The sequence below is a fragment of the Rhipicephalus sanguineus genome, chromosome 1 (assembly GCF_013339695.2).
Source record: "Rhipicephalus sanguineus isolate Rsan-2018 chromosome 1, BIME_Rsan_1.4, whole genome shotgun sequence".
NCBI classification, from domain to species: domain Eukaryota; kingdom Metazoa; phylum Arthropoda; class Arachnida; order Ixodida; family Ixodidae; genus Rhipicephalus; species Rhipicephalus sanguineus.
In genome coordinates this window covers 258,414,185-258,427,310 of record NC_051176.1, presented here as the reverse complement: position 1 = coordinate 258,427,310, position 13,126 = coordinate 258,414,185, and the positions used below count along the sequence as shown (strand labels likewise).

Below are 13,126 nucleotides of genomic sequence, written 5' to 3'. Positions count from 1 at the left end.
GGCGAAGGCCCCGTCGATGAGCGGCGCACGGCATAGCGGGCGAGGAGTCCGTCACGGGGCGCCGATCAGCGAGAGGTATCCAGGACATCGCGGCCGGCACGTCCGTCTTGCTTGAAATCCAGCGAGCGAATCTATACGCGTACATCCAGCGCTACATTCTTGTTGCGCCCGCTGAGCCTGCCCTCGCCCCTGCGACCATGGTTGACTTGTCCCTATTTGTGTACAACACGGCAGTACCCTCAATCACTTGATGGAACGGCTCTTCAACATTGCCAACGAAGTGCTGACGAGAAAACAGGTTCCTTAGTCGGATACCAACATCGAGATGCAACCATAGGCGTGCGCAGGGTTCCCCATTAGGGGGGGCAAAGGGTCGTCGCAGCGCCCCCCCCCACCCTTCTAAGTCAATGTATGGGGCAGATTTTGCGCCCCCCTCCCTCTTAGGTGACTATAAGGGTCAATGTACAGGACAGATTTTGCGCCCCCCTTCTTCGGTGATTAGGGAGGGGGGGGGCTGGCCCCCCTGTGCGCACGCCTATGGATGCAACTCTTGCCGAGTGCGAACAAGGGACTTTACAAAGTTGCGAATGTGTATCCTGGACATTATTTTCTACTAAAACTGAGATATTGAACAGCACTCAATAAACGCCTATGTATTGTTCAGTTCGATGTGGTTCACTGTGAAGAAACTTATTTATATTGGTGCATGTGGGAATTTCTACTTGAATATTTGAAGCGCAGTACTCCGATGGCGCATTTGAAGACTGACGTGGAAAGTGCCCCATGTGTTGCACTTGTCATAGACGAGCACGAAAGTTGCAGTCAGACATATGTATGTAGTATATGGCCGCGGTGGTCTCTAAAAAATTCGTCTAGGAGCGTTTCTTTAGATTAATTTTATCTACATATAACCTACTGCCGGCGATGTCAAATTCGTAAAATATATGTAGCTCAATGTTAGCTTTAAATTGCTGGCTTTATTTCGCCTCGGGGTTATCCGGCACGACATATTGATCGAAAATTCAAATGTAACGTTAATGTTACGACACGTTCCAATTTTCGAAATGTAACTGGAACGAGTTCCTTTCACGCTAAGGGAACTTGTAGCGGGAACTCGTTCCAAGATTGGGAAGGAATGAGGAACGAGCTTTCGTTCCTGTTTTAGAGGAACGTGTACAACACTGCGATCCCCACAGCACCTTCGCTGGAATGTGGAGGGGTGAACGCGCTTGAGCGACAAAAGCATTCTCAGGAGAGCTTCGTTTGGAAAATACTCTTGCAGGAAAGCCAACCTGAAGATTTTTTTTTGCAAAGTGTCAATTTGAAGCAAACTAGCATGTCACAGCGAACCCAACCAATCCTCATGCCTCCGCATCTAGAACACTGCCGAAGCCTTTCTGCATTAATCTTTACACGAGAACCCTCCAGCAAGAAAATTATACTGACACGAAGCCGCGTCACCAAGCACGGCATCTTTTACTCCATTAACACGAAGTTAGTTTACTATTTGTACTGATTACTAAAATGTATTTATTAGCCAGAAACTTATTTCGGGCATGGGTCCGGCAAGGTTTAACGCGACCCGGGCTTAGGTCTCCCATGGCGGGGGGCAGGGGCGCAGCCAGAAATGTTTTTAGGGGGGGGGGGGGGGTTCAACCATACTTTATGTATGTTCGTGCGTGCGTTTGTATGTGTGCGTGCCTATATACGCAAGCAAAATTGAAAAATTTCGGGGGGGGGGGGGGTTGAACCCCCCCCCTTTTGCTAAGCCTCTGGCGGGGGGGGGGGGGGGGGGGGGGGCTCAAGGCCTTGCCCCTACGCCACCTCACCGTCTTGTTTGTTGACTGGCTCATACCCACGAGGGCGATTGGCCACACTGACAATTACTGCTGAACTGCCCACGTCTCAATGCCGATCTACATTTTCCTTTTCTTTTCAAAGCCAATAGCACGAGTAACGCGCACGTGCATGTGCCAGCGACACCTGTGGAAGTATGCCCGGTCTAGGGTCAGTTTAAAATTAAGTTGCTGTCTCTCAGTCCGGCGGTCGCCAGGCGCTTTTTGCCGGCAATCAATGGCACCTGCTCGGCCTGTCAGGTCCTCGCCGACACCTATCACGTCGTAGCTTCGTGAACCTCTTACTTCCCTTCTCATCCCCTTTCCCCATCCCAACTAGAGAGGCTTGGGAGGAGTACCTGCTCGGCTGCTCTGCCTTGGATGCTCAACGCTCCTTGGTGACGCGCGCTCTGGCAGCGGCCAGCTCCATTGGCGTCCCGCAATAGGGTCTGGCCACTCAAGCATGCAGTGTCTTACACTGCAAGTCTTTGGTTAATTTTCTGTAATAAAAATGTTTTCTACCACCACCACCACCTGCCGCCTCAACACTTCACAATCTTCACATTTGCCACATTTGCCATGAGTGATCCTATAACGTGCGAGAAGCGCGTTATGTACTTGGAGATACAATTAACAAAATTCGGTCAAGGGTTCCAAACGTTCAACAAAAACAGATGCACAAAAGCAGGCAGGTCTTTTTTTTCTTCTTTTTAGAATACCACATGACGAAAGAAACAATCATTTGCAATTGGTAAATTGATTGCACACATTATATTAACAAAGATTGGGTGCAAGAAGGAAGGATCCTACAATAAAAATATGCAAACAAAGCAATAAAGCTACATATATTTAATAACTGACGTGCCGAATCTCACCAAAGTTCCGTATTTGTCAACCATTCAATTGCCTTTGGGCAAAGCAAGTCTACTCCTAATAAATGCATTTAGCCCTGAACGCTAAAACTGTCCTGAACACGTTACAACCTATTAGGTGTAGCGGTATGCCTTGCGAAGAGCATGTGTCAGTAACTTGGCTCGATACATTGTGCACTACAAGAGCTGGGAATCCAGTAGTTGCATATATGTGTGTGTGTGCATATATAGGGAACTTGACAGCTTTCCATAAAAAATGACAAAAAGAAGCAAGAAAAAAAAAAAAAATTTGCTGCCAAGGTAGCCAGTGGTAGCATGATGTTATCCAGTGGTGGTGCAGCCAAGTGCATGCCGATAGCAAACAGAGTCGCACAAAGCTTTCTGGGACAAATATTTGGATGCAGCGGGTGCACACGTACACAGCCAAACCACTGAGCCTCACACCAATGCCAAGTCCCCTAATATCCATTGTGTCACAGCGGATGCCAGAAACCAGTGTAAATGCCACAAATGCTGCTTGTGTCTAGCCAATTTGTTATGCAGTTATGACTAAGCCAAAGGGGTTAATTATGGTTCCACTGTATGTCTTTGCGAAGTGAAACCACATTTGGTACCCGCTGCACACAGTTACCAAGACTGAAATCCAGACAATTGAAATATAGCCAAGACAATTTATGTGCATAGCGTTGAGTCCCATTTTATCTGTGTATCGGCCGCAACTGCTGACAAGCAGGTAAAACAATAGTTGCAGACACCCCTGCATCGAAATTCAAGCCAGCAGAAAAGGAAATTGGCATAACCTCTGAACATGGCAAGTCGGTGTGTCCGGTTCAGTTATCTACTTCTAGTTCAGAGCATTTAATCAATGCCACCTGCAGTTGCTCTGCCTGGCAAGTCAGTCTGGAAAATAAGCTTCACTTTTGGAAGAGTTCTTTCTTACATTCTGAATGTATAAGTCAGTTACTTCACTGTCCCTGTACAAATTAAATTTTTACTAAGGCATCTGCACTAGATATATACACCAACAGTGAACACGATTCACTGGCATGCATAATTTTATTAGAACTCTACTTCCAACTAGTAAAATAGCACTCAAAACAGAGTTTCATTGTAATCAAGTTGAATGGAATATGATCCATCAAATTGGCTCAAAGACATAATTGTAGAGAGCACAGATCAACCGGTTTCTATATGACAGAGTTTCTGAAATTTGCACACAACTGCACCCAAAAACGCCAAAACAAGATTCAGGACATGACTCATTCAGGGCAGAGAGAGAGATTTGTATGTGACATGGCCTTAGAAATGCTGTTGTTTATGCAAATTTGCCCACAACTGCACCAAACATGGAACAAGCTCCAGGACAAGACATACCCAGGGCACAGATCATTTGCTGGCGCATGACAGGGCTTTCACAATTGTCAAATAGAAATTTGCACTCAACTCTGTGGGAAGCAATGCTGCACAGTAACAGCAAAAAAATTTCATTACTGGCTCTCTGTGTGTAGATGCAAGCCCTTTCGCATGCAATTATTATTATTTTTTTTGGAATACCAATGCACACCCCAGTAACAATCTACATCATTGCATGTATGGAGATGGTGTGCCAAAAAATGCACTGTGTGTGTGCTGAAAAGTGATGCATGTATTTACAAAACAATTACACTGATGTTTAATCACATTTTTCACACTACTGTGTTACACAGCTGGTGCTTTATGATAATGAGAAGAAAGGTCAACAAATAATGATCATGATAATTTTCTCTGATGAAGGACACAGTGTACATAAAAACAAAGGAGCCCACAAGACTTCAAAACAGAGATGCCAGGTACACTTTCAAGCCAAAACCACACAGAGACTGACTTAGACCATGAGGCGGGGGGCCAAAACATGAACATATCACGCTTTGAAAGCCTTGGGGAACCAAAACATCTTTCTCCATTACAAGGCAATGAAAAAAGATATATAAAGCAACCTTTCATTCACTGAAATCACACAGCTGAAAGTAGTGATGCACTCTTTCTAGATGCGAAAAAAAAAAAGAGGAGCACAAGTAGGTGCTGACCTATGGCAACTGTACAACAGATATATGCTCATACAACGATCATTCACGCTCAAAGCATTTTAAGTGAGACATAAACTCAATATTTATCATACAGATGACTGAAAGCTCCTGACACCATTTACGGTAGAGTCGACAATGTTTCAATGTTTCACTGTTTCATAAACAGAGCTGGCAGCACAAAAATGAGAGAGTGCAGACGGGAAGAAACCTGGGATGACATGCTACTACAGTGGTTCAGTGATGCTATGGAACGACTAAACAAAAACACAGGAGAAGGAAAAAACAGGTCAGCTCTCCATAGAACAACTAAACAACAACACAGAGGGAAAAGAAAAGTCAACTGTTCGTGGAACAACCAAACAAAAACACAGGAGAAAAAAAATGGGGTCAGCTGAAATCCCTGCTGGCAGGAGTGATGAGACATTGCAGTGAAGTATGGCAGAAACCCGCCTAAACAGCGTCACCATTTTCCTGCATTAATATATAGGTGGTCGTGGTGCCATCTTGAACCTTCTCTTCACTTGGTCCATTCACCCCTGGTGCAGCTGGCATTGCCAATATTGTCTCGTCCTCTTCATCCTGGCAACATAACCAATAGAAACAATAAGTTCATAGTAAGTAACCTCACAGCCAATGAAATAAAGCACAAAAAGGCATGGGCCCATACATTGAAACCAAAGCACTCCTCCATGTCTTTTTGCTTCTGTTCAAGCCGTCTCCGTGCCATCTCAGCTTCTCTCTGCGGTGCATCCAGTTCTGCCTTGCCCATGCCCAGAACCTCCTCACCTGTACACAATACATGAAAAGGAAGCCTTCAATGGCAGCACTAAAAGGACAAAAACAAAAAGCAGAAACTCAATGAAGCTGTCAATGTGTCCAACCATGTTCATCATTAAATGTGAGCTCCAAAACTTGGCTGCAATTTAATAGGGGCTTAGAATTAAGCTCCGATATCTGGGGTATGTGCACTCCAAAATGCCTTGATAAATAGCATTCTTGTACGAACTTTGGTACTGACACCGTCGAGCGACGGCCGAGAGCTGCGTGCTCCGGAAGCTTCGGAAATACGCGTGCGGCCAGCGCACACACAGCCTGAACTGTGGCTATCGTTCGCCGCAACTGCTGTGGACGGAACCGCGTTCACTATCGACGCGATTGTGTATGACGACGACGAGACTCCGAAAGTGCAAGCGCATCTAACGCTCACAGAGTCAGTGATGATGCTTGCTGCAACCGCAGCAGATGCTATCATAGAAGAAACGAACGACGTAGTTTTTAAGGCATGTGCATGGCCAACGCCCATGGATTTAAAACGGAACTACCGTTTTCTGCAACCGCTGCGCACAAAACCGCGATCACTATCGATGCAATCATCGACAGCAACTACGCAGCGGTAGATTAAAGGCAATAAAGTAGTAAAAATGTATGAAGCATGTCAGCATCTCTGTGGTTCGCTTATGACTATAGTGGAGCTGACTTTGGCACTCAGCATGAGGCCGATTTCAGTTGGCCTCACTCATCAGCTGCATTATGTTCTCTCTAAGGATTGTTGACAATGAAGATGGTCAATAGCATTCACTCTGCGTTGATCAGATGGCAAACGGTACATTTTCAATAATGCTTGAGACAGAGTAGGATAGAATTTCTTTACCACAATTGACCCGTTCGTGCATTTTGTGAAAGGGAGTCAAATGCAATCAAAAAGTCCATCCTGATCAGGTGTGAGCACAACTGAAAGTGCATTGCCCAAAACCCGTACTGTAGCACTGCAATCTAATATCTGTTTGGGAACTACAGCACTGCCACCATATTTCAACAGTTACTAAATATGTCTCCCTTGCATATAAGGTGAGGGTGATTTCGAGGCAAAGTATTCTGGAAAAAAGGCTCACCTTATAACAAATACGTAATGTATATCCATTCATATGACTGTTTCGATGGACATGACTATATACCCATTGAATGACTGTGTTTCTGGTACTGTTTTTTTTAATTGCAGTTTTCAAGAGCAACAACACCAAAACTAGGCTTGTGCAAATATTTGAGCAGTTCAAATATTCTAACGAATTTAAATTATTCGAAATTTCAAAGTATTCGAAATGAACGAATAAACATATATAAACCACATGTGACCCCCTGTAAAGGTGGTTTCACTGCACGAGAGGGATGCTGTACCATGGATACACCTTTCCAGGGGAAATCCGCACTGCTGCGAAGCCCACTTCAAGGTTAAATGAACATATTGCCTTCACATTGATTCATCATTTTTTAAGTTTAAAAACTTGTTATACCGGCTTATATGGTTTCAGTATAGTAAATTTTAAAACGTAGCGCATTTTACAGGTTATCACTTGCATTCTACCGAAAGTCAAATCCTTATACTATTCAAAGTTGCTTCCACTTCCCTTTGAACCAAAAAGAATGACATTTGCACATGCCTAGTTTCAATTTTAAAAAATATTGTGCAGGTTAGTTGGGTCATGACAAATATGCTCATTTTTCTTTATAATATGTGATATACACCATTCGAATTCGATCCGAAATTATTCGACCAAATCACTATTCACTTCGAGCCTAAAATTTACTATTCGCGCAAGCCTACAAAACAACACTCTCAGTGAAATTTCGCTCAATTCGCAGAGCTGTCCACCCCCTCAGAGTGTTTGTTACATTAGAACAAAAATGGTTTGTTATATCCATTCAAATAACATTCTTGATTCATTCTAATGAGGTTATGAGGTTTGACTTGAACGTGTGCCTGGGTATGTGGAATCGATGCTGCTAAATATATAGAACAGTGGAGATATATAATTTGGGTGCTAGCTAACCGTCCAGCGGTTGCTTTTCCACATAGCCCAGAAGGAGCAGTCTTCATACCTCTGGACAAAACAGACAGGACCGCCTTGCCAAACAGCAGCTTTCTTGTGCAAAACATGAACCAGGGCATAATAAAATGGAGGGTGCATAACACGGCATCAATGGTATTGGCCACTGGTTCACAGTGATATTGCTTTTGTTTTTTGGCCATTGGTTCACAGGCTGATGTTGCTTTTGTTTGCTTAGCGGTGTGGAGTGGACACACGGTGTGCTCAACAAATATTTGGTATTATTTACTGAATACCATTATTTAGCATATTTACTAAATAGCTGTTACAGCTTTCATTAACAATGAGAGATTTCTAAATTCCTTCAAATTGCTTTGTTGCAGTTGCAGCAGGACAGCAATCTAGCAGGATGTCAGCTGAACTGCTTGGTCATATATCAAGCATATCTGTCCAATTCTAAAGAAAAAAGTACTAACTAAATAAAGCTCCACTGGCAGTCATTTTATGCACTGTTGCTGAAATTTCTATTTGCTACTTCAGGAAACTACAAATTTGCAGCTAAAACTATAAACTATGCAGTAGCATTTATGCTCCCAAATGTATATACACTTTGTTAATTCATAGTGCACGATTATGAATGAAACAAATTTGGACTACCCCATCCAGGGTGTCGGAACAAAATGTTTTTCGTTTTGGTTTTAGTTTCGTTCTACTGCAAAAAGTTCCATTTCTGTTCCGGAACGAAACGAAAAAAGGTTCCGTAACGGTTTTTATTTGTATGCAAAAATTTGAAGTCAAAGTAAGCATAAAAAACATTGGATTTGTGGTATAGTTACTTGTGCTCCTTTTAAGAAAGTGCGACAGGGGTAAACACGTTCTTCCCACGTCCTTCAGAGGAGCGGAAGTAACTGTAGCACGAACTCCTACCAACTAGCACAAACCAGTATCCTTCAAAGTCATGGTATTTATTTTCTCAAAAGTCAATTACTAAATTTTTTAGCGGGCTCAATGCTTTGTGTCAAGGGAGTGAGCACAATCTCAGAAGCAGCACAGCATTGAGTGTACTTTCCGATGTACGAGACCGCTGTTCTGATAACAAAGTCACAGTTTCGCCACAAAGGCGAAGCAATGAATGCGTTAGCAAGAAAAGCAGCCCGTGATGGATGCGCTGCTTCTGCAAAAACATATGCCTCCCGGCAACAACTACCGCGCGAGCTGGCCGACGACTTTTAAATGCGCCCGTCGCGCTGCTCGCGTTATCTCGCTGGTAATGAAGAAACGCTTCTAAGTGCCTGCCGTCACCGAGTTCTGCCAGCGATAAAGGGTTTCTTATAACGCTCGCCGTTAGCTACCTGAAGGATCTGCGCTTTGTGGCGTAGTGGTTAGCGCCACGCGCTGCAGAGAAGTCGCTGGTTCGATTCCGCGCTTCGGAAGCCTTTTTCTGAATTATTTTTCTTTGGGACTTTTATATATATATATATACCTATACATATACAGTGCATGATGGCGGCGGCAAAAACCAGCTGAGACTGTTCATATCATTGCTATCACAATAAAAATCGCCAGGCCTGCGCGGAACAGGCAGCACAGTCGCAACAAAAGCTGGAAGAGTGGCCTTTCTAGAGCCCGTTGTAGATTCTCTTGGGACAATTAATAGAAGTACACATGCAAGGTACCCACTACACCATAAATCATCGTAATTTTTCTCAAGTAGGGAAGCACCCACTATGCCACTTTTCGTCATTCTTTGGAGAATCATGGCACTCGCTGCACATCTGTAAGGCATTATCTGCACTTCGTGCTGTGGCTGATGACGAAGAATTATGGCTGAGCCTTTTGTAATAGGTTGGAAGCATTTAACGACCGACTTGTTGCGCAATTCGCATTGTGTGACAGCAGGTTGTTATTTTACTCTTCTGCCACACTATAGTATTACATTTGTTAACACGATTCCTTGCCCACCTTTAGAGTATTTTTGCGGAGACGTTACAAGCACCAGCATGACTCTATGAAAAAGTTATATATATATATATATATAAAAAGCATCACTCTGTTGTAGAATACTAGACTGCCACACAGAGGGCACGGGTTCAAATTCCATTCGATTCTAGAAATCACACGATAATGGTTACGGACACCGGCGGCGGCGGACAACTATAGCGCCAAAGTCGGCTGTTGTGATCTTACAACAGCTTTTGCTTCAGCGCTGACAATGCCCTCTCCACGCTGGCCTGTGTGACAGGCACGCAAAAGTCGACTTGCGTTGATATAAACATCTCTGGTTGCCACTGTTTTCGTTTTTTGCACAATTTGAACATATCTTTGCTTTGGAATTCCTGCCGGAGATACGCTCTAATACTGTACCCTGAGATATGCATACTTGCTCATGTTGCATGACCTCAGTTGTTCCGGATTGCCAAGTTTTCTCGTGAACCAAAAAAAGAGTTTAATAATTTTGGTTTCACTCTGGAATGAAGTTTCGGGTACGTTTTCATTCCGGTCAAAAATATCATTTTTTTTTTGTTTTTGGTTTTCGTTCCGTTCCGACACACTGCTACACTATAACCTCGTTACAACGGATCTGTTTACAACAGACATTCGGATATTACATACCAATTTGCGGCGTTATGCCGACCTCCGTATTTGTTCCATTGATTGAGCTTCGTTTACAACGGATTCTGGTACAACGGACATTCGGATATAATTGACTAAAATGTCAGGCCAGCAAGGTGGTTAGGACTCCTTTAGAGCGGACTTTTCTACCACGGACATAGCAAATTCAATAAATTCCGACTTCAAACGTCGCTTAGCATACTTTTGGGGCGGGAACAGCGCGCCGCGGACATCGACGTTCCGATTTAAGAACGAAGGCCGCCGATCTCCCGCCTATCAATGATCAGCTATGCCTAGCTGTAGCAACAAAAAATCGGGGCACAGCGTGCTTGGTGTTGCGTTTCGGGACGCTGACGTGCGAAATTGCTAGCCGCTGCCGCCGCTTCTCCGAGCGGTCGCTGCGCAGCGAGCTTGGCCGGAGGGTCCGCTGACGATGGGCAAAATGCCCACCCGCGGTTCTGAGAGGCCAGCAGGCGATGCGATTTGTTGCTTGCGACGAAGGACATTGCGGCTTCTTCGCTTTCACATGTCCACTAGCGCGATGTTCTTGCCCGCAAAGTTTGGATTTGTCTCGTACGTCGGCACCGTGAGCGGAGTTAGGCCTAGCCACGACATCAAGTAGAAAGCTTGGTTGCAATGTGCATGGCCGCAGTGCCCGATGTTTCAAAGTACGTCATGCTCGATTGCGAGTACAAAGAGTTGTCCCGAAGTGGTCTTCGTCATAAGCTCCGAAATGCTGATCAGAATTAAGAACCTCTAACAGAGGGTCCAACGAGTCAATGCTATTACAATCGCACGTCTACGATGTTCTACGCACGTCTGCGATGTTCGCGACGAGTGCGGTGCGCTATTGTAATCTGATGATTGAGTTTCCGCTTGCAGCTGCCAAACTAAAGCATTCTAAATTATCGTCGACCCGTGAACACATAACGAGTGCGAACGCGTCACTAAGTAGTGCAATTTTCGACAGCCACGACCTCCCGATGCACCAGCAGCAGACGTCGATCTCGAAGCGAGCATCACGGCAGAAGCAGCCAATCAGAGGCCTTGAATTGAACTTCAAACATGTGCTTTTTGTACGCTTGTTACTGAATGGAGGAGCTAGCTGAAACTGAGCACTTGAAGACGGAGAAATGTTCCTGATGACGAGCCCAAAATGGTGGCGCCCGGTTGCGCCGTTGCCGAGCTATAATTTTGAAAAACGCTGTTTTCTTTTTCTTTCTTTCTTTTGCTATTTCCGCCAAGTCAGCAGACGAAAAAATAATTTTTATAGCACCTCTATGTAGTTTTCAGTGAAGATATTTTGGAATCAGATAGAAAATGGGCTACAGAAACTGAAAGTGTGATTTTTTAAAAATCGCAGTGTTTTGGGTCCCCCATTAAAAACAAGACCACGTTTACGACTTGTAACTCTCTCCGGTTATAACAGACCCATTCAGTGTTTACATAAAAGTCTGTTGTAACAGTACTTGGATTTAACATACTCTCTTTACAACAGACCCAAAATCCTCTTCACTGTGAAAGTCTGTTGTAATGAGGTTATACTGTACCATCATACACAAAACGATCTAAAAGATTTTGCATGTCTCCAGCCCAACTCTCTCATTAGCAACAAACAAAGGCAACCAACTGTGACAGGTTGCCTTCACTATGTGTGATTATGAGGGTGATCGTGTAACACATAAAATTACCCTGATTGCTTGCAGCTGCCTCCATAGTGGCGTACTTTCTTGGCCGTCCACGTGGTCGTTTCAATGGCAAAAGTGCTAAAAGAGAGGGTAAGACACAACAGCTTTTACTATCTAAGGAAATCGATGAAACGGCATCCTAGATTGCAAAACAGCCATCACCAACCAACAATTTAAATAGCTTCATAGCCCCACCACCCAATAGACTTCGTATTTACACAATTATGACCGGAAAGTCTGGGCACGCAAAAAAGAAAGGTATTGTGATATTTACAAAGCGTAGTGTATGAAGCAAAAATTTTTCACTCATATTTGTATGTGGTTATTTTGCATTCGAAGTTCGATGAAAACAATCAAATTACATTATCGGCTAGACCAACTCTCTGGCAGTCCTGCCACATACAGTAGACTCTCATAAAATGGAACCTGAAGGGACCGGGAAAATATGTTCCATTTAACAGGAGTTCCGTTTACTGAGAGATCAACAGGGGTGCAGAATACAAGTACAAAACCAATAATGTCAGAGGCAGTTGTTCCATTTCAGCAGCAGTTCCGTTTAACAGATTTCCGTTTACTGAGAGTCTACTGTACTTTGTTTCTGTGTTTGACAAAGCAAAGTTGCCAAAAAGCATCGTAAGAAATATGCTCTCAGAAATTGCATATTTTTTTGTTCTAATGCAGATAATACAAAGCTACTTGAAGATTCGGAATCTGCAGAAACAACTGAATATTAAGTATTAAATTTCATTTAGTTAACCCAACTAATAAAAAAAACTTTTTTCAAGACCCACGTCTCCCCTTAAAATCTAATTACAGCACTTCTAAATGACATGCGCAAACCCAACTCTCCTTGCGAACTTTTATTTGGGCACTTCGATTTACTCAAAGGTTAACAGTCATCACTACACCTGACACTATTTTAGACAAGGTAGTTATGGCAAATTCCACTGGTTGAGCTGGAGCAGGTTTTCTTGCTTCGCGGCCGAGAATCTGCATTCCACTGGTCGATTCAGAGCAAGTTCATGTTTTTTTTGCACTGGCAGGTTTCGAGCAACCCACTCCGCGACGGAGCATTCTGTGTTGCTCCGTCTTGCAGAGGCGGATTCCGCCATTTCCGGTACAGTCGGGCAACTAAGTTGTCTTCAGCGTTTTTTGAGGTGGTGTCTGATCACTTGTTTACATTCCTAAAATGGCGTCGTTTGACTTTGTTGTAGGAGCTGCTGGTTT

General features: G+C 43.9%; 1 protein-coding gene across 2 annotated transcripts in view; it reads right to left on the bottom strand.

Moving 5' to 3' along the window:
* Positions 1-4,258: 4,258 nt before the first annotated feature.
* LOC119378730 (zinc finger and BTB domain-containing protein 17) overlaps positions 4,259-13,126 on the bottom strand; it is a 36,334-nt gene continuing 27,466 nt past the window's right edge. For both annotated transcript variants that reach the window (XM_037647766.2, XM_037647774.2), the window contains exons 9-11: positions 11,903-11,977; positions 5,441-5,559; positions 4,259-5,352 (exon numbers count right to left, since the gene is read on the bottom strand). In XM_037647766.2, coding sequence (XP_037503694.1) covers positions 5,224-5,352; positions 5,441-5,559; positions 11,903-11,977 — 323 coding nt within the window. In that variant the 3' untranslated portion in view covers positions 4,259-5,223. The remainder of the gene's footprint in view (positions 5,353-5,440; positions 5,560-11,902; positions 11,978-13,126) is intronic.